At 52.2% G+C, this 25,613-nt stretch overlaps 2 protein-coding genes across 4 annotated transcripts; one reads left to right on the top strand and one right to left on the bottom strand.

Annotated features, from left to right (window-relative positions):
- Positions 1-3,503: 3,503 nt before the first annotated feature.
- RGS4 (regulator of G protein signaling 4) lies at positions 3,504-11,179 on the top strand. Of its 3 annotated transcripts, XM_050306338.1 has the most exons (6): positions 3,504-3,664; positions 3,763-3,992; positions 6,807-6,911; positions 7,839-7,900; positions 8,637-8,803; positions 9,325-11,179. In XM_050306338.1, the coding sequence occupies exons 3-6, from the start codon at positions 6,817-6,819 to the stop codon at positions 9,574-9,576; spliced, it is 576 nt and encodes a 191-aa protein (XP_050162295.1). In that variant the 5' UTR covers positions 3,504-3,664; positions 3,763-3,992; positions 6,807-6,816; the 3' UTR covers positions 9,577-11,179. The 3 variants fall into 3 exon arrangements, with proteins under 3 accessions (XP_050162295.1, XP_050162296.1, XP_050162293.1); XM_050306336.1 differs by lacking the exons at positions 3,504-3,664; positions 3,763-3,992 and adding an exon at positions 4,117-4,318; XM_050306339.1 differs by lacking the exons at positions 3,504-3,664; positions 3,763-3,992; positions 8,637-8,803 and adding an exon at positions 4,082-4,318 and having other exon boundaries at positions 9,325-9,395.
- Positions 11,180-11,935: 756 nt separating this feature from the next.
- RGS5 (regulator of G protein signaling 5) lies at positions 11,936-24,027 on the bottom strand. The gene is made up of 5 exons (XM_050306341.1): positions 23,892-24,027; positions 18,689-18,799; positions 16,567-16,628; positions 16,288-16,454; positions 11,936-15,797 (listed from the first exon to the last, which is right to left on the bottom strand). Exons 1-5 carry the CDS (start codon positions 23,933-23,935, stop codon positions 15,636-15,638), a joined length of 546 nt encoding a protein of 181 aa, XP_050162298.1. The 5' UTR covers positions 23,936-24,027; the 3' UTR covers positions 11,936-15,635.
- Between the last annotated feature and the right edge of the window lie 1,586 nt (positions 24,028-25,613).

Genomic DNA, 25,613 nt, shown 5'->3' on the forward strand with positions numbered 1-25,613 from the left:
GACTGTGTGAAGTTGGAGCTGAGGAACGTGCTGAATGAATGTACTAACAGTTTACAGAGCATCACTTCAGAGAGGAGCAGGCTCATCAAGAAACTATGAGAGCAAAACAAAGCTGCTTTGCCTTTAAAAGTTCATCTTTGCCCTGTGCAAGAGAAGCAGGAGGTTGACTGGGTCAGCCTGGAGATGCATCCACTCAAGAAGGTTTCCATGTGAGCAGCAAATTAACCATGTTGCAGAATGGTGAGTCATTCCTCTCTCAGGACTAATTTGGGAAGAGATGCTTTCTGCTCCAAGGCTGCCTCTGGGGGCTGTTTGCGAGGGCCATGTCTGTGGTCATGCGTGAAGTCAGATGGTGCACTGCAGAGACATGGGAAAGGACAATTTCCTCAGAGTATGCTGTGGAACAGAGTTTCTGGGAATCCCAGAGCTGGCTGGGGGACCCTATGGGGAAAGTGTGGCCTCTCCATGTCTCTTTTAGAGGGGTCAGGCCACAGTCACTGCCCTGGGACAGGAAACGTGGCTGCATGCAGTGTCAGGCACAGGCACGTGCTGAGTTAATTCACCCAAATTCAGAGCCAAATGGTCCTTCCAGGACTCTCTGCTGCCAGCTCATTAGCTATAATTCACTCAAACTACATATCTTCATGAATAAGATACAACCTTCAGTACTGGAAGGAAATCCTACCCACTAACAGGTGTACTGGAGAAGAAATCAGTGGTGGGCAGTTGCACTGGAAGGGATTTTGTGCAGAGTGCTTGGGGCTGGAGTACAGGAGAAGAAAGTCAGGGAGTTCAGCATAGCTCCAGGCCCACTTCCCACAGCAGGGCTCTGCTTCAGGGCCACTCAACTGGGCAGAAATGTCACCAGAGCAGCTGATTGTGCAGGGCTTCAGCCTGGGCCCTTGGGGGTCAGTGCCACCCAGGCTGGTGCTTCTCAGTTGAGATGGAGCTGCTCCAGTTCCTCAGCAACGCTGTCTGCCAGACGTGTATTGGGATGGGAATGCCCATGGGAAAGATGGGCAGTGCCTTGCCCAGTGTCCCTCTGTGCACCCAGCGTTTGCCAGCCCCATCCCAAGATGCTTGTCTGGCTCTGTAAGACGTGAAGAGGGGGAAGAGTGGGTCACTGAGCCTCTGCAAGGAGGACTGGGGAAGGTATCTGTGACAGGAGAGGCTGTGGCCCAGCAGCATCCTCACAGCTGCCATGTCACGCCCTCTCAGTTCCCAGTGACGCAGAGCAGCATCTTCCCTGTGTGCTCACATCCCACGGCGTGCTGCTCGGAGATGGGGAGGGATGAGGCGGGAGGGCAACAGCCTGCAGTAGCTCGGCTCTGGGCAGTGACCACGGAAGCAGCGTTCCCGTGCTCCCTGCCTCCTCCCACGGCCTGCCTCTTGGCTGCAGCCAAGCCCAGGGACACATCCCACACTCACTTGTGTACGGGGGTGAGCACACACGTGTGACGTTTTTCCCTGAAAGCGGTGGTGGGAGGGAAAGCTCCAATTCACAGCCTCAGCTCCAGCTGCCTGGGGAGGCAGGGTGTGGGATGCAGCAGGGGTGAGTGGGTGGGGGACGAGGGATGCCACGGTGGGTACCGCAGACGTTTATGATTGTGCTGGCTCTGTGAGCCCCTGGGTGCCTCCAGAGCACCACAATGCCAAGGGGTGGACTAGCCAGGGAGCCCCCACCCCCAGCCCATCCTCGCTGCTGAGTTCTCCACGCTGCAGGTGAAGCAAGGCACAGATGACGTGACAGGCGTAAAACGTGGCATGAGCTGCCGCTTCCCTAACTGGCAGGGAGGAGGAGGAGGAGATTTTGGTATTGAGCACAGCACAGCCTGTACCCTGGGAGAAGAGGCCTCACTATGACAGTGAGAGATGGAAGGAGGTACTTTAAATTGGGGACCAGCTGGAGCAGCTGAGAGGATATTAAACTGCAACAGCTGGAAAGCAGAGCTTAGAGGAGAAACAGTACACAAGCCCAAACTCTTCACATGAGGGCCAGAGTGAACCAGCCTGTGTTAATGAACTGGAAAAAGGGAAATTTCAACTGCAGAATTTCTAGGAGGATGCTCTTAATTGCAAAGCCCTTTGGGCTGGCTCTTGTGATGGCAGTGTTAGAAATTTCCAGTTAGAGCCTGCTCACACAGAAGTTGGGGAATGCAGAAGGTGACCTAATGTTGAGACCACCATAGCAAAGTGTGACATTCCTAAATCCGTTTACACAACAATTTGCAGAGAAACTGCAGAATTTTTGTGTTCTGCACAGAAGCTCACTGCCCTAGCAAGCAGCCTTTGGGACCTTCCTGAAGCAGGTGGTCTGGCTCTGGTCTGCAGACAGTTTGACTATGTCTGCCATCTGAGCTTGTGAATTGTTTGAATGAAAGTGCATCATTTGCACATGGCCAGCAGTAACATTGCACCAGTTTGAGATTAAAATTAAATTAATTAAATATTTAGCAAATAGTTAAGTTTTTTTTTCCTGTTGACCATATTCTACCCTTTGACTTCTCATGTCCCCAAACAGAAGACATCAGAGAGTTTTGGCACCAGCTCTGCCAGTGCTCAGTTACTTCGTACAGATCCACCCAAGTTCTGTCAACTCATTAATACAAAAAAGACAAGGGGATTCACTCAGTAAAAATTTTACACTGCCCTGAGCTGGAACTGGTTTTTAATCGGAACAGTGCAGGATTTGCAGGCACGTGTCCTCAGGTTTGGCAGCAGGATGGTTTTCCTACAAAAGCGTTTTACAGTTAATCAGAGCACTGCCTTTCAGCACAGATAATGACCTGAGGGGATGCAGTATGCCAAGGCAGGTAGTCATCCGGGATTTGGGCTGTGTGTGCTGCTGGCTGTAGGCTCTAGAGACACAGGAGGAAAAACTCATCCTGCAACTTCTGCAGGTCACAGGCAAAGTATTGAAAGGTTTCTAGGAGAAGGGACACAGCAGTGGGTAGCGTGGGCAGACAGCCTGCTGCTGATCAGAAGCTTCTTTATTTCACAGCAGGAGCAAGACTTAAAATGCAGAAGACCATATGCATGTCCGTCTGCCCAAAGCTTTCCCCTCTTTTATAATGATGGTACAGGCTGTGCTGAGCTGCAATTCAATAAATATCAGCCAATTCTCTCTCTCCAGAGGGGCAACTGCCTTCTGTACCATCCAAGAGCTGGGGACAAGTGGTGTAGCTGAAGTAATTTTGCTCTTCTTGGGACTACAGCAGAGCCAGGCAGTGCAGTGTTTGGTCACCACCAAACACCCCCACAGCCAGGTGTCTCATGAGTCCATCCTTTAGCACCAGGTACGCTCAGCACTGCTTCAAAGTCCTCTCTGGTCAGGCACAGTTATGCCTATTGTTTTACTTCCACATCTTTCTTTGGGGATTCCCGAGTCCCAAAGGCTGGCTTTTGATTAGGGAAAAGTACAACTGGAGAAGTGAGGTATTGCAGCAATACCCCTATCTAAGGCAGACGGGTTGCCACCCTCCTGAATTTCTTTTCTCCACCCATGTACATGAGCTGTCCTCAAATCTTTGTGCTGAGGCACGCACATTTTATATTCCAATAGTGATGTGCCCTTCAGAGCTTTTGTTTCAGCCTTACCAAAAGTATATATTCACATGACTCTAGAATAAAACAGGACAGTCTCATCTGCCTGTGTAGTTTTCTGGTGAGTTTACATTCTTTCCTTAGGAGTTCTGTTTTCTCCATTTGTTGGGATTACGGGAACCTTTTGTGTTTAAAATTCTTGTCCCTTTTTTTCTCCAGGTTACTTTAAATAGAAGAGGAAAGGAAATGAAGAGAGGAGCCAGCAAAGCTCATTCCACTTCTCAGAATTGATTCTCTTATCCTTTTTACTATCTGTCCACCCCCGAAAATCTCCTCTAGATTTCTATCTGCACCATTCCAACTTCCTGCAATAGAGGAAAGTCCCTGAAGCTTTTTCATCCCTTTTAAAAGAATCCACCTCTGCAGCCAGACACCAAGCTTCGTTTCTGGTAAGGTTTTCAATCTCACTCACTCCTTTGTCTGGGTTTATACGTCAGCCTCTTCCTCTTGGGTGGGCAAAAAGGGGACGGGTGCTGCTGCTGTGCTGACTCCTGACTGGGTCACCCAGTGCTGCTGGGCTGTCTGGGCTAGGCTATAAAACAGAGCCAAGGCAGCGCAGCTGGCTCAGAGACCAGACTGAATTCTGCAGTCGGCGCAGGACCCGTGCGCAGCCTCTGCCGCCTCCTGCTTTGTTGTTTTTCCTGGAATACTGAACCGACCCCGGGAGCAAGATGTGCAAGGGACTCGCTGCACTGCCAGCCACTTGCTTAAAAAGGTACTGTTTATGTCTGAGCATCTGGTAATGGTCTTGTTAGCCCGGAGATGCGCTGATGCATTGCGATTTGTGTCTGAAGCAGAAAAGGCAGATTTGGCTCTGATTATTTTGTAAGATTACATACAAATGATTGCTTAGAGGCTTTTGAGGGTTTTCTTCTGTTGAAAGCAGGATTGCAGAAAGGTTTCGTGCTGGGCTGCGGGAACGCTAAACCCATCCTTCCCATCAGCAAAACAAGGAGCTCTTAGCATTGCTATATTTTTATATTCCTGTCAGCTGTTTCTGCCGCAAGCTTTGCGTCCCTTTTCTCCTTTGAATCCTCACACTGCTTATTTTTTTCCCTTGATGTTTTGAGGGGGAAGCAACGCAGATAGGATAAAAATTAGGGATTATGCCCCAAAACAGATCCCAAATGCGGAAACCCAGCCTGGCAGGACCAGAGACCCGTCTGCCAGCAGGCAGGTTTGCGAACCAGCCCAGGGCACTGTGGATCTGGATGCGGCACCAGCCGGTGTGGGGTCAGCGCGAGTTCCCCGGGTGTGCAGTGATGGTGAGGGGCCAGGTCAGGCTCTACCCCCGGTGCACAGCACTGTGGGGCTGGTTTGGGGCTCATCATACACCCACAGTGCAGTGTCAATCAGTGCCGTGGGTGCAGGATCTGGCTGCATCCCAGTGCGCGGGACCGTCCAGGCACTCCTGCAGTGGCAGAGCCTGCCACACCCCTGAGCACAGCCTCGGCTCCGTGGGCTGCCCCACAGCCCAGTGTGAGGGGTCTCCGTGCCTGCAGGGCGGCCACGACCCCTCCTGGAAGGGTGTTACTCCTTTTCAGGTGCTGTAGATCCTGGAGATCCTCAGCAGGGTGGCACAATACTCCCTGCTCATCAAGCCCATGCAAACTTGCACAGGTCTCTGGTGCAGCACTGCTTTTCCACCCACTCGTGCCCTCAGCAGCGCTCCTGAGGCTGCTTCCCAGCAGCTGTGCAATGGGTTGGGAAAATGCAAACAGAGACTCAGCTGGTTCCCATCTGGGGTGGGGGAAAGCTCCCTGTTCATGGTTGGATTTGAAAATAGGTGCTGAAAATGCAAGGAAAAAATATTGAAGCCCTCCATTCCGATTTGCAGGAATATTTGATGGAGATGGGAAAAAAAAAAAAAAAAGGCGTTTGAAAAAACGCAAAGAAAAATAGTTGGCATCTTTTAAGCACCTCTGTCCAGGATTCCTAAACAGAAAATCCTCTCTCCCAGAAGGCTGTGGGACTCAAAGTGAGCAGCAGTGTCTTGTTTCCTCCTGCTGCATAGTTCCTGCAGACCTGAGTGGTCTCCTTCCCCTGGGGCAAGGAGCATGACAGCACCAGGCAGCCTGATCCTGGCAGCACAGAGTCCCCATGTCTGCCTGGGCAGAGCCTGAGTGCTGGTCCTGGCCACCTGCACCCTGCTCTAGAGCAGCTGTGAATTTCCTTGGCTCTCACTGGAGGGCTGGATTTGAGCAAGCAGTGAGATAAGATATGGATGTAAGATAAGCAAGGATGGCTGACAGGGTGCTACAGCTGGAGCAGAGAGCAGTGATGGGAGGCTGAGCAGCTACCAGAGTTCAGTCCTGTGGCATAGCCTCTGCTTTTTTTCCAGCTCAGATCTGATGGGCAGGAGAAGAATTTCTTGCTCATACTATCATTGCACCCTGCGACAGGCCAGAGCTTGCACAGCTGAGCAAGCAGGACTGATTTAGCCACCCCTCATTCTTAAACTGGAGGAAAACCCAGAGAGATGCCAAGGCCAATATCAGCTGCCTATCTAGATGCTGCTGTCAGGAAATGATTGTCCTGAGCACACTACAAGGAAGAAAAACATTAAGGATGTGTCCTCAGAGGAGCGTGCTGTGGAGCAAAGGAGTAGTTTGTAGTCAGTGTGGGCTGGTCATGGTGAAACTTTTGGCTCATCCCCTGATCTCACCCCACAATCCTGCTCCAAGCCCTTGGCTTCCTCCCTTCCCTCTCTGTCATGGGCAACCTCTTGGTGGAGTGGCCTGGCATGGCCCTGCTGCTCCTGTAGTTGTGTGATGAGGTGGGGACATGGCAAGGGCTGCAGGAAAGGATTAGTAAGGGTGTAAGAAGCAGTCACTGGTAGCTGGGCAAATCAGCTCAAGGAGAACAGACACACCCAGCATGGAGATGCCTTTCTATCACAATATTTTACCTGGAAAGAGTAGGAAAACAGCAGCTTCTCCCCCTTTGCCAGCCCTCCAGGCTGATGACCTTCTCAGCAAGGAAATGGTGCTGTTGAATATGAAAAAATTATTTCTTTGACATGGTTGTATTTTTCTAGAAACAGAAATGTGAATTATGTGAGGAGTGTAAAGTCAGCAGTGGAGTCACCAGCAATGACCTGCATTGGTGTCACTGAGTAATGCTGAAGGAGCTTGTGCAGTGAGGAGGCTGCAGAGGGAGTGTAATGCATTACCTTCACCTCCTCCTTGATTTGCTTCTTTCAGTGCCAAAGACATGAAGCACCGTCTGGGTTTCTTGCTGCAGAAGTCAGACTCCTGTGACTACAGCTCTTCCCAGGGCAAGAAGGAGAAGATATCTTCAAGCCAGAGGTAAGAGCAGATGGTGTCATGTAGCTAAGCATGTTGTTTACTGCCTCATCAAGATGGACTCCATTCGTGTTTCTGCTGCTGCTTCCTAGTTCCTCCTGAACACCTGTGTTTGAATCTAGTGTGGCAATAGTCCTCAAGTGTTGACAGTCCCTCTTCATGAAGAAGGTTGAACTAGAGATCCCTTTCTGCCAGCACTTCTGTGATTCAATATGTGTGTGTATGTGGGAAGGCATGTGCCGTCTCCTGGGCAGGGGAATAACGCCAATCCCAGACCCAATGCGACTGGACACGTTGCAGAGTCAGCATCATTGTCTCTCGGAGCTGGATTTGTGCAATGGTCCACACAACTGCAGAGAGGTGCTGACACAGAAAACTGAGTGAGCAGCCTGCCAGGGTGTCACTGGTGCAAGGAGATGGTGTTCTCTCCAAAGAGGACTCCAGAGGATCCTGGAATAGATGAGCCCTAGATGTTCTCATATGACAGGGGGAAGGAATGCAGGATGTGTTCACGCATTCCCCATATGTTTCTAGTTTCCACATTCCTCTCTCTTCCACATAGCTATTGTTCTCCTGACATATCAGAGAAATCAGCTCTTTGGAGTTTACTGATATGACCTGTAAGAGTGATTCCAGGTCTGTGCTCCAGCAAGAGATGCAGCCTCTCACAAAATAAACATAAATTCCACAACTATTTTTTCAGGAAAATTCTTTTCCAGCCCGTGGTTGGTGATAGGAATTGCAACCCGAAATTTCTGTAGATTAGATCTGGGATCCCCAGGGGTATCTGTAAAGCAAGCAGGCATTTCATTCTTGGTCTCTAGTGTATGCTCTTACAACAATCAGGGAAAAATATTTTCTAAAGGTACTGAGCAAAAGACTGAATTTATCCCATCTCTTCCCTATGTTTCTCCCTTTGTCTCCTTCTAGGCTTAGCCAAGAGGAAGTCAGAAAATGGGCAGACTCTTTGGAAAACTTGATCCATCATGAGAGTAAGTAAAGAGGGCCTTTGTGCTGCCTGCAGTGGGTGTGCTGTGAGCAGTCCTGGGAGGGGACATGGGGTGTTACCTTATGCCTCCTTGGAGCACACAAGTTCTCCTTTGGCCACATAGACCTCTGGAAGGGCTGGTGAAGGGTCCTCTTGCTCAGATCCAAGGGTCAATCCCAAAGAATCGTGTGTGGTTTTGACCTACTGCTGATCTGTCCCATTTTTGAAGGCAACTGGCATAGCCTGTGTGCAAGACTGGGGCACACGGTTTGTGATGGGTTAAACAAGAATGAAAAAGTGGAGATATTGTTTGCAGCTGGGCCCCTGGGAGATTTTGTCTTCCCAGCAGTTCCGGACTCCACTGATGTCCTTGAGGTTTCCTTCACATGGTTCCCATGGCCTGAGACCTCATGGAGTGTGTTGTCTGTCTCCTCGGGGCCTCATGGGAACGCATGAGTTGCTTGTGTTCTCCTGGCTGAGACACTGAAGGTCACAGTGGGGGAGCAGGCAGCTGAGGCCCCACATGTGACATCCCCACGGGACTGTGAATTCCAGCCTCCCACATCATGCACGAGTGACTGCCGTGGAGCCAGTCGATGTCCCTGCTGCTAGACCAAGGGGAGCTCCTCATACAGCTCTGGCAAGGAGAACCCAGAATCACTGTTTTCTGGGGTTCATGGGTATGACTGTCCAGGAACAACACTCTTACCTGACTTGGTTTTCCTCTAAACAATCCATAGGAGGACTGGCTGCTTTCCGTGCGTTTCTCAAATCGGAGTACAGCGAGGAGAACATCGAGTTCTGGGTCAGTTGTGAGGACTACAAGAAAACCAAGTCACCAGCCAAGCTCAGCCCCAAGGCCAGAAAGATCTATGATGAGTTCATCTCAGTGCAGGCCACAAAAGAGGTAGGTGCATAGAACATTTCCTGGGCAAAGGTATCATCCTCAATTCTGAACCAGGCCAGCAGTACTGGGATGTAGAGATTGGTAGTTTCACAAGAGAGGAAGGGTTCTGCTCCTCTGCTTGTTAGCAAGGAAATGGTGTCATTTTTATTGCTTTTGTGTTAAACTTGGATAGAGAGAAAGCGTGTTTAGTTACAATCACGTGGCCATTCCATGTGCACACTCAAATGTGAGAAGCCCAAGAGGACTATGATTCCCAGTATTCCAGCTGCTCCCATGCAATTCGAGTTTCCTGACTGGCTGCATCCCAGTAGGATGTGTGTCAGACTCCCCAGCAGTCCTTCTGGCAGCAGGGATGCATTGGTATCCAGCTGCATTGATTCTGCCAAGGCAAAGGGTGTCAAACAGCCGTTTCAGACAACAGCTCACCAAGCACGCTTGGTGGAGAGAAACTTGGATTTTCCCTTTCCTGTGCCAGCTGCTTCTGGGACAGGTTCTACTTACGCTGTCCCTTTGGCCCACAGGTGAACTTGGATTCATGCACACGGGAGAAGACAAGCCACAATATGCTGGAGCCTACGCTGTCCTGCTTTGATGAGGCTCAGAGAAAAATATTCACCCTCATGGAAAAGGATTCATACCGCCGTTTCCTCAAGTCCCCTTACTACCTGGACTTGGTCAGCCCACCTGGGGCTGGCTGTGGGCCCGAAAACTGCAAGAGAAACCATACTCACACCTTAGACTGCAACTCTAACATCATCTCTCAGTGTGCCTGAACCTGCAAGCAAGGCAGGTGCGGGCTGGGCTCTCGCAAGAATATGCGGCAGCAAAAGCATTCATTGGCATGAAGCTACAGAGCTGTCTCCAATAGCTGTCTAATGTCCCAGTTGTATCCCATGTCATGCAACAGCCAGCATTTGTAACCCAATCCAGGCTCAGTTTGTGTCGCAAACCCTCCTCTGACTCGGTCGGTGTGGGAGCGCTGGGGTCTGTGTCTGACAGGAAGGCTGGGTGCGCTCCCCGTGCCCGCTGTGGGTCTGGCGAGCCCTGCGAGCCCAGGCAGGCGCTGGGAGCTCACGCCCAGCCCCGGCACTGCCTGCCCAGGGACCAGAGTTGGGGTGTCACCCCGTGACACCCAGCAAGGAGCAGGGCAGAGAGGAAGCCCAGGGAAGCGTCGGGGACTGTGATCTCCCCTTTCTAATCCACAAAAGCTTAGGTGAGAAGGACTTGCTCTGGTCCTCAGCTGTTTATATAACTCCCAAATGTGTCTAGGCTGTCAGAAGTGTTTGCTCAGAGCTCAGGCTGTGCTGCATTGCAGTAATCAGGCATACGAAGAGCTCCTGCTCGTTCTCGAAGGGAGACCAAAACTTCTCAAACAGCCTCTCTCAGTCATCACAGCCACCATCACAGGGAAGCTCTTCCCTCTGGCTGCTGCTCCCTCTGTAACCTCATATTTATGCTGGCCAAGGATCTTTCCTGGAGCTACAGAGCTGTTATTTTGGTGGAGGTTCATTATTTCATATATTATTAATTGTGACCTTCATGCTCCCAGGTTAAATACTTCAGCTGAGCAGAAGAGAAACATGTTCCTTCTCTCCCACGCTGGCAGGTGTATATTCCTGACTCTGGGAGTGCCATTTGGATTCAGGTGTACCTGTCCTGGCTTGTATGGAGCAGTTTGTGATGGAACAGGATCACAACAGCCAGGGAGGAAAAGCCCTGCTTGGGAGCACTTGAAAACATTGGGGGTCTTTATAGTGATATTAATGTGAGTTTGCACTTCAGTAGTAGCATGGCTCACTTTTCCTGAGGATGGTAGGAGGAATGTGTCTTATCTCGTTAATGCTCCTGGGCTTTGCCAGAAGGCATCTTACTTTTTAATTGCTGTGGTCAGACATGGCCTTTGCTGTGGGCTTTGGGACTGGCACTGACCTGCAGTTGGAAGCACAAGAAGCAGCTGCAGAACCTGCTGCCTTGGGCTGCAGCACCAGGTATCTCACTCTCCCCCAGCCCTTGGTCTCTCCTTAATTAGGTATTGCTGCTCTGGCAACTGTGTATTCTGCACTCTGCATCCCAGTCCAGACAACAGTTCTCACACCAGGGTTTTGGCATGGCAGGAGGAGGATGTGGCTCTCCAGGCCCATAGAGAAATGCCTTTTTTAACATTTGCTTTATTTTGTATTTATTCGATGTACTAACACGTATTGCCCTGCATGTTCAGCTAAAAGATGGAGAGGCTTGCTAAAAATGCTGAACATAGCCAAGCATGTGGCTATGTTTTATTTTCCCCTGGTACTGGGAACTCTTCATAACTATTGCAAAAACTGTATTGATATTTAAATAATGATGAATACATTCTAAATAAAAATGTTTACGTTAGTCCCTTCTAAAATGCCATTGTGTGAACCAAAGGAAATGCATGAAGATCTACTTCAGTGGCCAAGGTTGCTCTAAAGAGTCATTTTAAAAGTGGCTTCACCCAGAGGTTAAGTCAGAGAAAGATGAAACAGCTGATGAAATACCCGTAATGTCCTTCAGACACCCTCGGCACCGTGGGCCTGGAGGATGTTGGGCATTTAGGGATCTGTGCTGTGCCTGACCACCAGCTCAGCACAGGGACCACCTATCCTTGGCAAGAGTCTGGGGTGAGTGTGAGGCATCCCTTAACAGCTTTGGAAGGGGTAAACATCAAGGAGTGCCTCCTTGCTGCAGGTGCTTTCCCACCAGAGCTCCGGAGGGGAACAGGTTTTAGTTCAGAGCTGAACCTGTTCCTGGGCCCAAACACAGTGAGGGGAGCAGGGCTGGCCCTTGCTCAGCCCCTGTGTCACCACAGCTGCTGCAACTGGAGTGTGAGCTGACCCTGCAAGCCAAAGCCCCAGGCAGCACCCAGGTAGTGGGGCTGGGAGTGCCTGTGCTGCCCTGGCCCTGGGGAGTTTCTGCTGGGTCATCCTCCTGGGGTGATATTTTTATTCCCTTTTCAATTTATTTTCAGTCACTACATCATTGCAGCAGAAGCTCTCAGAGGCCTTTGGTCTTGCCAGGGACTTTTGAACACAAGCTTTGGGAGCGCCCTGTAGAGGGTAAGGAAACACTGCACCTCCAGTGCAAAGAGACAAAATGAACAGTCCATTGAGATAGTAGCAGAAATACATGTTTATGTGTGGATTACTGAGTGGTACAAGAATATGGGTTAACACAACCAGTTCCTCTGCACCCCAGCACCTCACATCTTCCCCACATGAAGATCTCTAGTGGAAATCACACAGAAAACTTCAGACCAAAAACCTCCTCACAGGTGTGAGGAGCTGTTCTTCCCTCCTCACCTTGGCCACAGAACACAGCACCCTCCAGGGAGTGACCAAGGGTGGCAGGGGGAGCCTGGATGAGTCCCAGGACACCCTCAGCTCCGTGGCTGCCACTGTGTCAGAGGCTTTGGCAGTCCCCAAGACTGGGACTGGGCAGCTGCCCCTGCCTCAGCACATGGGACAATAGCTGGCTGGTTCACACCATGGCTGGTGAGGTGCAAGGCTCCTCATCACTGAAGTCACCATAAAACACACATCAAGCCATCCTTGGCATTAATCTGAGGAATGCAGCTGCAGAGAGCCCTTTTCCACATGTCCCTGTGGCACAGAGTGGGCGCCAGGGAGGTGTGGAGGCAGTGCCTGGTGCCCAGGGACCCTGGCCTTGCCCGATGGCAGGGGTTGGGGTACCTCAGAGAGCACGAGGCCTGCCTCCTGCACCAGCTCAGGTGCCAGGATGGACCAGGGCTATGGGCACAGGCTGATCCTGGAGGATGTTTTGGAAGATGCACCTTTGTGTTCACTCAGGCCAAGGTTTCCCTTGAGAGGGTCTAGAACCATGCTAAACCCACACATCTCTGTGGTGGACCCCAAGCACAATATCCAGAAACTCTGCTTTTTGGCTCTCTGACTCACAGGGGATCCAGATGCCCATGTTACGAGTATGTGTGTATATGTGTGTTTATACTTATATATGACTATAGGAATACAGATGTACATGTTGTGTGTAGAGTGCCATATACGCCGTATTTCAAGAGAGCAAGAGTGATAAAATACATGAAGTATTTCCTACCAGAAATATGATGGTTGGTGTCAGCCCGACATGGGCCTGTGGAAAGCTGGGCCACGGGCTGCGTACAGGCATTGCCACCTTTCTGGGAGAGCCTACCCAAATAATTAAGCCAAATGACCCTTCTACACAAACACAACTTCCCGAGAGCTCTGAAATGCTTCAGGGGCCAGATTTTATGGCCACTCAGTAGATCACTGGGAGCCCTCAAAGTAGACTTCCAGCATTTTAGCAGAAATTGAGCCGGGGGGGAAGGGGATTTCCAGTAGAGCTGTTTTATCTCTCCTGAATCCAGCCTCCACCTTTCTTTTCAGCTCATACATACCTAAACACCTTCTCCCTGACCCACGCACTGCTGTTGTAGCTACTGACGTCTCAGGTTCTGACGGTGCATAGCAAGATAGCCTCCAGCAGCATCCCGACCTTATGGCGCTGGTGGTGGCATTTAACTCTGAAACATGTGAGGGAAACTGGAAATAGCTGCCAAAGGATTAAGTAGAAATGAAAGATCTAGGTCTTTCTGCAGGGAAGCCTGTTGGGTTTTGCATTTCCGAGTCACACTGTAAATAAGGAGCTTGAACGTGCTGAACCCGCTTGTATTGACACCAGTTCACGGAGACATTGGGAGAGTGCAGGGAGCACGGGCAGGCAGAGGTGTGGGGAGCACCATGCAGCAGCAGAGGGGCCGGCCAAGCTCCCCATCCCATGCCCAGCCCTGCTCCTGCCTCCCCATCTCTGAGCAGTGGGCACTGCTGGGGGACCCTCCTGCTGCTCATGGGCTCCCTTGGGCTCTTTGGGGTCACCCAAGCCACCCCCTGCATTCATCCCTGCTGCTCCAGCACCAACTTTCCCAGACCTTTGGCTCCAGTGTTTAAAAATGAAAAAAAAAGTCACGTTTGTGACTACCTCCATCCTTTCCCTGCCTCCCTACTCCTGCCTGGAAAACACAGCCCACTTCCTGCAGCTCGGGATGTATTTTTCTTCATCACCATAGTGACAACGTGTAAATATTTGGGGCTGGTGGGGTTTTGATCAGATTTTGAAAGTCTTGAAGAGGCTGGCAAATCCGTTGTTTATGTTATTGCATTTTGCACGGAGTCCCATGACTTGCAGTGAGGCTGAGCAGCCCAGGGAAGGGGGCTGGTCTGGGATGCCTGGGGGCAGCACGGACATGGGTTATTTTGCTGGCATCTGTCAGGTTGCTGGCTGAAGAAGCTCCTTGCAACCCATGACCCTGCGGATGCTGCACCAGGAAACCATCATGGGGATGAAATGGAGGCCCCATGGAGCAGGGGTTCACTGCATTTGCCTCCAGGCTGAAATAGGATCCCAGCTGCTTTTCATGTATGCCCTTGCCCCATCTTCAGGTGTGATTTATTCTGTTAGTGGTGGGCTGGCTTTGAATCATTAGAAAAGAGCTGGTCTTTTTAGAAACAGCCTATGGAATCACACCTCCTCGGCAGATGGGAGGAGACAGGAGAGAGAGATGCAGGCTACACAAACTCAGCAGTTTGCATCTATTCAAGAATCCAGGGGTTTATTTTTCATATTTCCAATGATGGGGGTTTAGTTTGGGTTTGTTTTTTTTTGGGTTTGGTTTGGATTTTTCAAATTGGATCTGAACAGCTGCAATTGCAGCTTTTTTTCTCCCCAGCATGATTTTCCTCCCTCCTCTGATCAACGCCCCTCGGTTGGGTTTGTGCAGAAGTATCACTTTGGCGTGCCTACTGCAGAGAGAAGCGACTGGAGCAAGAAAACCCTGCAGCAACCCCTGGAGCTGCCATCCCAGCACACCACAGACACCAGCCCTGGGAGGGCTGTGCACTGGCACTGGGACATGGCACAGGCTGTGGTCTGAGAGCTCAGGACATTGTGCAAAGGTTGGAGAGAATGGGAGTGCTGGGTTGCTAAACAGCCCTGGTGTTTTGGACAAACAGGTCTTGTTTTATCCTCTTTACTCTCTTTAGAGTGAAGCAAACAGGCTGTCTCAGCACTGACTCCCGAGCAGAGCTGCTGGGGAAGCAGTGCTGCAGGCTCGCTTTGCTCACCCCTCGTGCCTGCCAGGTACACCCTGTGGCTCCTGGTTCTGCCATACAGCCATCACTGCCATCCCTGCCATCCTGCCATCCCTGCTGTATGGCTGTCACACCGTCCCTGCCACACCTCCATCCCTGTACAGCTGTCACTGTGCCTGCTGGTCGGCTGCTTCCTGAAGACGAGATGATGCCAATCGGGCAGTGGACACGTCTCACCCTGTGCCTTGGCCAGGGAGGAAGAACCTGTAGGGTACCTGCGCAGTCTCAGCAGCACCCTGGGAAGCTGGGAGGAGGGAGCGAGCCTGGGCCAAATGAGCGATACGGGCAAAACTGTGAGAAAAATTGTCATGTCCTAGCGAGTCCTAAGAAGGTAGAGTTGGCACCCCAGAGCCTCCCAGCTCTGCAGCGCCAGGGATGTGCTGGCTGCCCAAGTGGCTCCCGGTCACTGTGGACCTGGGGCTGCTCTGCCACCCTCCTGGGTCCCAACTCCAGGGAATTTCTGCGAATTGGTCTTTCATGGGACTGGAAAGAGGTGGGAAGAGAGGAAACACCAGGACATCTGACAATCCAAAGCATGAGGAGAGATGTTTAGCAACACCCCTGGGTGCTCTTCTAGGGTGGTATGAATAAAGCAAAGCAGTTGCAGGAGTAGGGGCGGGTGTCTAGACAGAAGCAGCGGGGATGCCTTGCACAGCCCTGCCACATTGCTACTTGATTAACTCTTGATAAAACTCCGACCGCACAAATCTCGGCAGGGAGTCTTTCTCCATCAGGGCAAAGATCCTCTTCTGGGCCACGTCAAAGCTGGTTGGGGACGGCTCCACCAGGTTCTTCATGGTCACAGCCTTGGTGAAGTGGTCGATGTTCACCTATGATGGGAGTGTAAGAGGGATGGGGACCTTGCCTTTGGAGGGGTGGGTGATGGCACGTCCCCCCAACAGCCACGCAAAGGGTGTGGGGAGGCACTGAAGCAGGTTCTTTTCTCTGGAGGAATTATTAGTGGCAAAGGTGTGAGCATGAGGTCTGTCCTGCTGCAAAGCTAACTTGTGGAGGAGGATTACTGCACATTGCTGTCCCTTATAATTAATGTGGGGAAAAGGAGGACAGGCATGTGTTGAAATTGCCTGTGGCAGGAGACAGCCCAGCAGAGGCTGAGTATGCAAACAGGGGCACCAGGGCTCTGGAGGGTGGGAGAGCAGCACGTGGGGATGGGCCTGCCCTTTGCAAACAGTACAGCCCTCCAAGCCCCTCAGCCATGGCATAAGGTGCCCTGCAGCCATCGCTCTCCTATGGGATGGGGGCCAACAGTGCAGCAGCCTCACCCCTCCCAGTACCATCTCCTGCCCCATGGCCACTGACCTCTTTGGGTGCCTCCGTCTGGATGAACTCCTCATAGATCTTCTTGGCCTTCTCTGCCCTCTTCACAGGGGACTTGGTTTTCTTGTAGTCCTCACAGGCTACCCAAAACTCAGCATTCTCCTCGCTGAACTCGGAGCGCAGGAAGGTGAGGAAGCTGGCGAGCCCGTCTGTGGGAGGGCAGAGCCCTCGCTGAGCACTGGCAGTGCCAGGGGGGACAAGCAACAGTGGGGGATGTGGAAAGAGAGGGGAGGTGCCCGACCACAGGGGATGTGAACTTACAGGGGTTTTGCAGGAGCTTCTCCAAGGAATCACGCCACTGCAGAGCCTCCTCTGGGGATGGCCTGAAGAGAGCAAAGAAAGCCCAGGTGGTCTATGCTTACCCCACAGCCCCAGTCTGGGCTCCAGGATGTTAAATAATTCCTTTAAACATGCAGAGAAATGGAGTAACAATCTGCAGGGACTTGCAGAGCGAAGGTGATGGTCTGGGGATGAAATGGTGATGCTGCTGCATTGCAGCACGAGTGCCCTCCTCCTGGGGAGAGCCGAGTGCCAGGGAAGGTGAGGATGGGGCTGGGCAGGCGAATTCCCCCATTTTTGACCAGAGACGAGGGTGACCTGCAAAGTGAGTCCCCTCACAGGTCTCCTCCTTACCTCACTGCCTGTGCATGGGATGGCAGAGCAGGAGCTCTGCAGGCAGCTGGGATGCATCTCTATGTTTTCCTGCTGGGGTGGGGAAGGATGCTCCCTGCTGGCAGGGGGCACAGGGGCTTGGTCATTCAGCCCTGTGCTGCTGATGCTGGGGTCAGCGCCCTCCACTCCCACAGCCTGCCTGCCCTGTTCCCACGCCCCAGGACAAGGCAGGACAATGGCCTCGGCACCCTTCCAGTGGAAACCTCCAGCTGTGAGGTTTTTCCTCTTTTTTTTTTTTTTTTTTTTAACTATATTTTTCAATTTTACTGAAGAGTTTTGAGGCCCTTTTGATTGTGACTTTTTTCTGTTGTTTTATTTAAGCCCCAAGGAGTTTGGCCAAGCTGCCCTGGGCTCACAGGTCCTGCCCTGTGACCCACCAGGGCAATGCCTGGTGTTGGCTGGAAGGCAAGGGAAGCCCCTGTGCAACTTGTTTTGCTGCCACAGGAGCCACGTGTCGGGGCTGAAACCCCCTGGGTGAGCAGAGCATCGCAAGGAGCGTGGGCAGAACAGCTGCTTCAGTGGTGAGTCTGGGGGAAGTGCAGGTGCTGCTGCCCAGCCGTGCTGCCCATGTGGCTCCAGCACAGAGAGGGGAACAGCAGGAAAGCAAACCTTGCTCAGGGTGGGCACCTGTCCTCACTTGTCATCAGACTGCAGCAGTAAGGACCACAACAGGGGGTTCTGATTGTTCACTTTCTGGACCTCAAATTGCATTTGCACTTCTATCAAGGACCAAAAGCTCTCCCTGTTCCTGCCAGGTGACTTCTCACCCCCTGTGAGGGGAGGCATCTCTGCAGTAACCCAACACAATCCAGATTTCCTGGAAACTACCAAATTCACATTTCCATTATCTGAATGTTCTAGGGATGATACTAACAGCAAGCGAGATGCTGACAGGTGAATGATGATGAGGCTGCACAGCATTGCAGTGCAGGAGAAAACAACTCCTCCAGGCAGTGGGGAGAAGGATGTTCTCCGGCTTTCTGAAGAGACAGCTAATGGGGACAAATGTGTCTCAGTCACAGAGGCATCTGGGGCATGGCAGGTCTGTCTGCCCTGCTTGACCCAGGCAGCTCTTGCCAGGCAGCACTGTGGTGAGCAGGCACTGTGCCAGAAAGCCTCCCCCTGCATATCACCCACCACAGTCTGGATTAGCAGGCAAAATAACTAATGTTTCATGTGCTTTAAGTAATGTTGGTAAAACAGAGCCAATGTTATACACCAGGTCAGTGCCAGAGAGCAGCGGCTCAGGACAAAGGCAATAAGGTGAGGAGGTGCCATCATCCCAGATCTGCCCAGAGTCAGGCATCGCACCATACGGTCACACACCCAGCTCAGGGACACGCTGCCATCCCAAGGCCAGATGGCTGTGAAGGCTGGCACCTCTGGGCTGAGGCAGGTGACTCAGAGAAGTCCAAGTGCCATATGCCTCTGGAAGAACCTTTATCCAATAACGTGAAATCTCATAAAAAATAAATTGAGTTTCCATGGGAAATCTAGTTTCCATAGAGCTGTATTGCCTTCAGCATGTCTCATGCTGCCCTGACATAACTTCCTGAGCCTGCACTTAGCATGCAGGCCACAAAGAGCATGCCACAAGCTGCCTGCCACGCAGAGCTTCAGCTCCTCTGTGCCCCAAAAGGGCACATAACCACCCCACTGGTGCCCCACTGGGCACAGGTGCCAGCATAGCCCACCCCAGCGCAGTACTCACTTCTGGGCCTTGGGTGGCTTCTCCGGCTTCTCGGGGTAGGGGATGATGAAGTCAATGGCTGAGTCGTGCTTCTGGATCAGTGTGCCCAGCTTCGTCTTGATCTCCTTGGCCCTGCGGGAGGGGAGGAGCAGAGACAGGTCAGGCAGAGGAATGGGGCATGGGGACAGTCGCAGTCCCTGCCCTGCACGGCCACTTGTGGAGTAAAAAGCTCTGTAATTACTTACAGATGAACAAATGTACCCTAATGTTGTAAAGGCTGTGCCTGGCTGTTGCTGTTCAAACCGGGCGCTCTGCATTAGCAGCAGCTCTTGATCTTGATCTCCTCGCTCTGTCCCCATCTGTGGCTGGGATAATTGTATCAGCAGAGCTGGCGGGCTGCTCTGATGGCGAATTAGTGACCTGTGTGCAGCACTCAGTCTCTATAGTGATGAGCCTGAAGAAGTGCTGGCAAGGAGGTGGAGGAGCTGTCTGTGGAGAGGAGGCTGTGCGGGTGCCATGCTGGGCTGCACGGCAGTGCCTGCCCCACCGAGCCCTGTCCCACCCTGTGCCTGCCAGCCCTGCACTGTCGGTGGCATTCAGAGCAGGACACCCTCACAGATACATATATACATATGTAGTGTAATATATAAGCCTAATATCTGCAATGGGAAAGGTCCTGAAAATAGACACTTTCTGGGTGCTGCCTTCCCTGGGGCAGAGGGGCAGGAACGGTTTCATCAGGTGTTGAAATACTCTGACTGCCAAAGGCTGTGTGCCAGTTCCTCTCCCCAAGGCCACGCCCCAGACCTCTGTTTGGAACAAGTAGAAACAAGAGGGGTCCTGGGGCTTGACAGCAGGCCCAGGTGCCTCCCAAAACATTAGTTTCTGTGCAATACAATTTGCAATGAGGTCCTGGCCATCTAAAACTGCTGCAGCTCAGTGATGGCAGCAAAAGCAAGCTGAGCTTTTGCAAGGAACACTGAGGTGTGATGTATAAGAGTGAGGAAATAAAGGGGTGAAAACAGACGCCCCAAGCCCCATCTTTGCAGGGCAAGACTCTTCCCTGACACAGCAACATTTGGTGGCATCCAGGTCATCTTGTTGGTACAGGAGGCGAAGGAGAGCCTGCTCCTCACAGGCTGGCTGGGCTGAGCTTTTGGCATGGCCGGCAAAGCAGGGCTGTAGCTCCTTGGCTTCAGGGCTCCCTACAATTTTCCTCTCTGCTGTTTATTTTCACAAGCCCTCTGTGGATGATCGCTCCCTTGCTATGTCTGCTATTTTATTGCAATTCCTTTAATTTTTTTCCCTCCCTGTAAAACTCTCTCTGTGTTTTAGTTTCCACCCGCCAGTCCCCATCGGTGACTTTCTGAGACCCGGAGCAGGGGCATCTGCTCTGCTCTGCTCCCTGCCAGATGCCCCCCACTTCTGTGAAGAAATCTGCCTCTAACCAGGCACCCTTGCATGCAAGCACACATCAAGGCCAACCAGAGTGAGCAGCCCAGCTTGGGGCTGCATGGACCGCCCGCCGTGGGTGTACGGCACGGGGCATCACGCACCCAGAAACCCAACTGTTTTCATGGAAAACGTCAGCAGCTACAGGGACAGTTTCCATTGCTAGTGCTTCTGAGAAGACTTGAATCTTGGAAAGAGCAGGACCTCAGGCAAAGGGTGATGAGGTCGCCATGCTCCCACACTGAGGTGTCTGGGATAGGGATGCTGCCATTTGTCCCGCTCCCTCTGATAAATAAATAAATGCTCGGAGCTGTAGCTGGCTCCTGATGTCCAGTACCTGGGACTGGCTCTCCTGAAAACCTCAGGTGTCCCTTGGCAACCTCCTGGCCACCAGAGCCATGCTGGGACATCCATGACCTGGCCCTGACCAAAGGGGATGGCACCGCTGCGGTGATGGGGAGCAGGTGAAGTGGGCAAGGAGCTGCAGCCTCATTAGCACCAAGGCAGTGGGTGGGTGCAGAGGGTGCCCCAGGAAAGCTGTTGGGGCAGGGCAGGCTCTCCCTTGGCTCTGCTTTCCCAGACATCTGTGCTGGTGGCACAGGAAGGGCACACAGGGGTTCAGGGAGAATCTCTCAAAGAAGGGCTGAGCAGAAATGCTGGCTGCCACCATGTGTCTCTCCCTGCCACAGCCCAACACTAGGGAGGGCAGAGCTGAGAATGTTGCCATGGCCAACCCACTGCCAGTGCTGGGTGCTATGCACCAGGGACAGTCCCTTCTGGGAAACTGGACCATGTGCCTGATCATGGGAGATCATGCCAGGGGGTACTGTGTAGGCAGGGAGGTAACACGAGCTGTGCTGGAAGCAGGGGCACCAACAGTCAAATCTAGCCCATGGTGACCTAAGGAGGTGGGAGGACAGGACCAGTACTCTGTTGCTCTTTGAACAGGCCCAGGGGACACCCATGCCCTGGTGCAGATGAGCCAACCCGTGCACAGCGCTTGGATGCAGTTATGGCAGTTTCACACAGCAGCAGGCAGTCTCCTGGATAACGCTCAGAGCTGGTTCAAAGTCCTTCTCTCGGATTCCCGTCCTCTGACAGTGACTTACGGCCAACATCTGTCAGGCTCAAAGGGCACTGACAGGCCCTAATGGCCCTGAGCAGCTCCAGCTGAGCCCCACACCCTGCACATTAATGGGGCTCCATTTAAGCTCAGCCTCAGGGCCCCCTTCTCTCAGGCTGTGCCATGCACTGCTGTTAGAGCTATATTGCAGCCCCACTGCCTGGTGCTCCCAATGGGACTCCTCAGATGGCTCCATCCTGTTCCATCCCGTGGTGCTGTCAATGGACCACCAGTGGCTGCCCACCCCGCTGGAGCCCTGCAAGTCCTGGTGTGGGGACAGCAGCAAAAACCTTCCCCCCTGCACTGGAGCAAGTCCTGGCTGTGGGACCTTCATGAAATGCATAGAGACAGCAAAGGTGAGGAAGGTTGCTAAAAGGAAGTGAAAAGACTGAAGTGAGCTGAGAGCCTGCAGATTGAGGGAGAGAAGAGCTATTTAAAGACACCATCCTGGCGTCCGCCAGCAGATGGATTACAAGCTTTCAAGCAAGGCTTCAGCAAAGGCTAAACAGTAGGGTAAAAAAGGCAGTTATAAACAAAAAGGCATCCTTAAAAAAACCCAGCTATGGCTGAGTGAGAAAGAGCAAGAGGACCGTAAACGGTGGAAGGTTAAGTGTGAGAACAGATGGGAGAATGCCAAGAAAAAGTCAGAGAAACAGCTTCCAAGAAGCATTAATAGAAAATATGGGCTCTGTCAAACACATCAAGAGCAAGAAGGCTGCTGGAGAGGGCCAGGAGAGACTCCAGCTTTAAAAACAAAACAAAAATAGAAGCTCAAAGGAGTTAAAGCTATAGCTGAAAGCTAAAGGTGCTGCTGTGCCCAAGGGCAGGAAGGTGTCAGAGGAAATGCCCCTTGAGGGGAAAAAGGCTCCAGAGGGGATTCAAGGAGCCATAAAGCTGCAAGTGTGATGCTGTATGGGTACGTCAGTGGCAGCTGTGTCAGATCTGTGGTGGACACATGGACAAATATGGTCTATTGGAGAGAAGTCAAGGCAGCTCTGGCCGTAGGAAGAGATTTCTTTCAACCTATCGTTCTCCTCTGAAGAGGCCAGCAACCACATTCTATGGGGAGTCGGGGTACCAGCCCCTTGGGTCTTCAGGGGACTTTGGGTGGGCTTTCCAGACCCCAGGCAGCCACATGGGGGAAAGGCCATCTCACGGATGACAGCATGGGAAAGGTAGCACACAACTGTGGGGAGGGTGCTATGGGAACATAGGATGGGACAGTGCTGTTAAACATCACATGCATGGGAGAAGGGGGTCAGTGGCTGAGGAGCAGATATTGCACTCCCTGGGTATGGCACTCAGGGACAAATTACGAGGAAATGTGGGAAGATCTTGAGAGACTGGCAGTGGAGCACTGTTAGGATGCTTCATAAAGCAACGCAAAGTGATGCGCGGGGGACAAACACAGTCCTGACTCCGTGTATAGAAGTGCAAGTGAAGCTGTCTTCAGGAGCAAGGATTTGAGGGTACAACAGGTGAAAGCATCAGCATAGCAATGGGGGAGAATCTTTATTCAAAAAATGTAGTATTAGAAAGTGTCAGAAGAGTGAAAACAAAGGGGATAGCAGATTAAAAACACTTGGTACCACCCGCATCTGGAAGGGTGCTGCTTGGCTGCCTGTGGCGCAGGAGGCTGCAGGGGAGCAGGCAGTGGAGTCACAAGGATGGCCCAAAGGCACATTTCCAACAAAGAAACTGTCACAGGTCCACGGTCCTGTTTGTGCCTGTGATGGGAATTTGCCTTGCTTTTGGGCAAGCAGCATCAGAGCCCCATGCCACAACTTCAGCTGGAGCTCCCCCCAGGACAGTAAATGTCCTCTCATTCTCATCCAAAAACCAGTGCTACGGCATTTGCAGCCATGAGGGAATCCTCACTGGGGGATTCACATACATAGTCTTGTCCCAAGCTTCCTCTTCAGGTAAAGCATCAGGTGCCCTGATGCCGGGGGGAGACCCCAGATTCCAATCACCATGGAAATGGCTGGGGGCTGGAGCTTGTTGTGGCTCCAAAGAGGGTTGAGAGCAGCCTGGGAGGCAGCACCAACACCATCAGGGGCAGGTTTTGAGGCAAGCACCCGGGTGGGTGGGCATGAAGATGAGGATGGGTGCCACAAGCCAGGCAGAGCTGGTGCTCTGCATGGAACTGAGCCTCGTGAGAGAGGCCAGGTCTGGCTAATCCGCGTGAGAGCAAGGCGCAGGCACTTAAAGAGGATTTTGAAGCACTTGTGAGCCAGGGCTGGTTTTGCCTCAGAAAGGCAAAACGTCTTTTCTGCTTTTTCCCTCCTCCCCTCCTCCGTGTCTTGCAAATATTAAGATCTGACGACAACGCACTCCTGCTCAGAGCAGCGGAGGTAGAGGGGTGGGTTTGGGGCAGCCCAAACTCACCCAGCAGAGTGGTTCCCAAGTCAGAGTGGGTAGTTTGGGACTGAATCACCACTCGCCCCGCTAAGGGTCCCAGCCACTCGCAGCACCCACTGAGCCGCCCCCAGAAAGCCTCCCTTCCCTCCCAGTTCAGAGCTGGATAATCCCAGTCCCCATATGAGATGTCCATCACGGGGACACGTCTAAGGAAGAGCCCCCGTGCCTCCAGCTGCCCCGGCAGAACCCTGCGGGGAGGCAGCCCCCTGGCATCCTGGCCGCTCTCACCTCTCCAGGCACGTGTGGGGCAGCGCTGCTAATCCTTTGCACATCTTGGCAGGCTGTAGTTTCCTCGAGCCGTGAGAAGAGTGTGAGTGATGGCTAAACCACGCAGCAGTGGCTCCGTCTGCAGCCCAGCTCCCCCCTCTCGTTCCTATATAGCGCCGGGAGCTGGACCCCTGCCAGCCCCGTAACCAATGCCGGCCGGCCTGCTGCAGCTGGCCCTGGCCCCAGCGGCTTCTGGATTTTGTTTTCTCCTCTCAAAGCTCACACAGGGGAAAAAAAAAAGTGGTTTTTCTGGGGTGATATCAGGTAATCAAATTGGAAGGGCCAAGCTGCTGTCTTGGGGGGCTTCAGGAAGCCCACTGCCCTTCTTTTAACAACATATCCATCTCCAGGTCAGTATTTAGAAGAGCCAGGTAGAAACGCTTCATTCAAGTGAGGGTTTTTTCCAGTGAAAAAGAGTACTTTTAGGAAAATGAAAGTTCTCATGAGAAGTCTTGCTGTTGATTTAAAGGTTGTGGCTAATGTCAAAGCATCCACAGCTTCAGAAGTGGCTATTGGCTGGTGGATAACTGAATTTTGTGCCAGAACAAGTTCATTTTCATGTAAGCTGGAAAAAATAAGTCTTTTCATCATAGCAAATGCTCTGGTTTTATCTAACAGTGACACTTTGATGAGTCCAAAAACATCTGCAGCATGATTTTTCTCCCAGCCTCAGCCAAGCACTCAGGCACAGTGTAGGTGCAACACCAACAAGTGAGGCTGCCTGCTGAGGGGCAGCTCATGGCAAACAGGGGCCAGCCTGGCTCCAAGGGGTCCCACAGCCAAAGATCTGGGTGGCTGGCCCCCGTCATGGCTGCTTGGGGGGAGGATGAGCTACAGCCAGCAGCTGCAATGGAGTCACTCCTAGCACAGCTTAGCAGCACTTGGAGTGGTGAGGGTGACCACAACCAGCCCTGAAAACCTGCCGTGTGCTTGGCCCTGACCTTGCTGTCTGGGTGACTGTGAAAATGTGCATGAGTGCCTTGTTTAACACTCAGAGCTGGGAATAGGAACCTTGCTCCCAGCCTGGCTGTCCACACCCCGAGGCACTAACAACCATCACTGCCCTGACCAGCCCCACCTGCCCCCCAGCCTGGGTCTCCATTTAAGCTCAGCCCTAGACCACCTTTTGCTCTTTGAGCTGTGCCTGGTTCTGTTTTCCAGCTGGATTTTGGACCTGTTCTGGGACTATGCAGTCAGACACTGTCTGCATTTCACCGTGTGAGTGCAGTAAGTGAAAGCTGGAAGTCTGTTGGAAACCGTGCCTCCCTGGAGAGCTTGGGCTGGCTTTGTACTGGGTTGTAATGGAAACTGAATGAAAAAAAAAGTACAGCCTACGATTTCAGAGGATTAGATGCTTGAATGATGTTTGCCTGGGCTTGGGCTTGACTAGAGCCCCCCCAGATGTACCCAGGCAGGGTTGCCAGATGTGGGGTCTTGCTGGGGTGGGCTGCCTCTTCCCACTGCTGGCATTGAGGTGCTCACCAGCCTCTCCTGTGCCTTGCAGAGGGGGTAAGGAAACTCTGGCAGCTGCAGAGGATGGAGATCCTTTACTCCTTCCCAGGCTGCTATCATTCTGTGCTTTTCCCAGAGGAATCAGGAGGAGGGTCTTTTATTAGCATGGAGGTGCCTCACCCAGTGACTCCAAGTCCCAGTAGTTGGAGTGCAGCCTCTGCTCTTCAAAAG

Source organism: Myiozetetes cayanensis, unplaced genomic scaffold (genome assembly GCF_022539395.1).
Source record: "Myiozetetes cayanensis isolate MyiCay16 unplaced genomic scaffold, myiCay2020 scf12, whole genome shotgun sequence".
Lineage (NCBI taxonomy): Eukaryota > Metazoa > Chordata > Aves > Passeriformes > Tyrannidae > Myiozetetes > Myiozetetes cayanensis.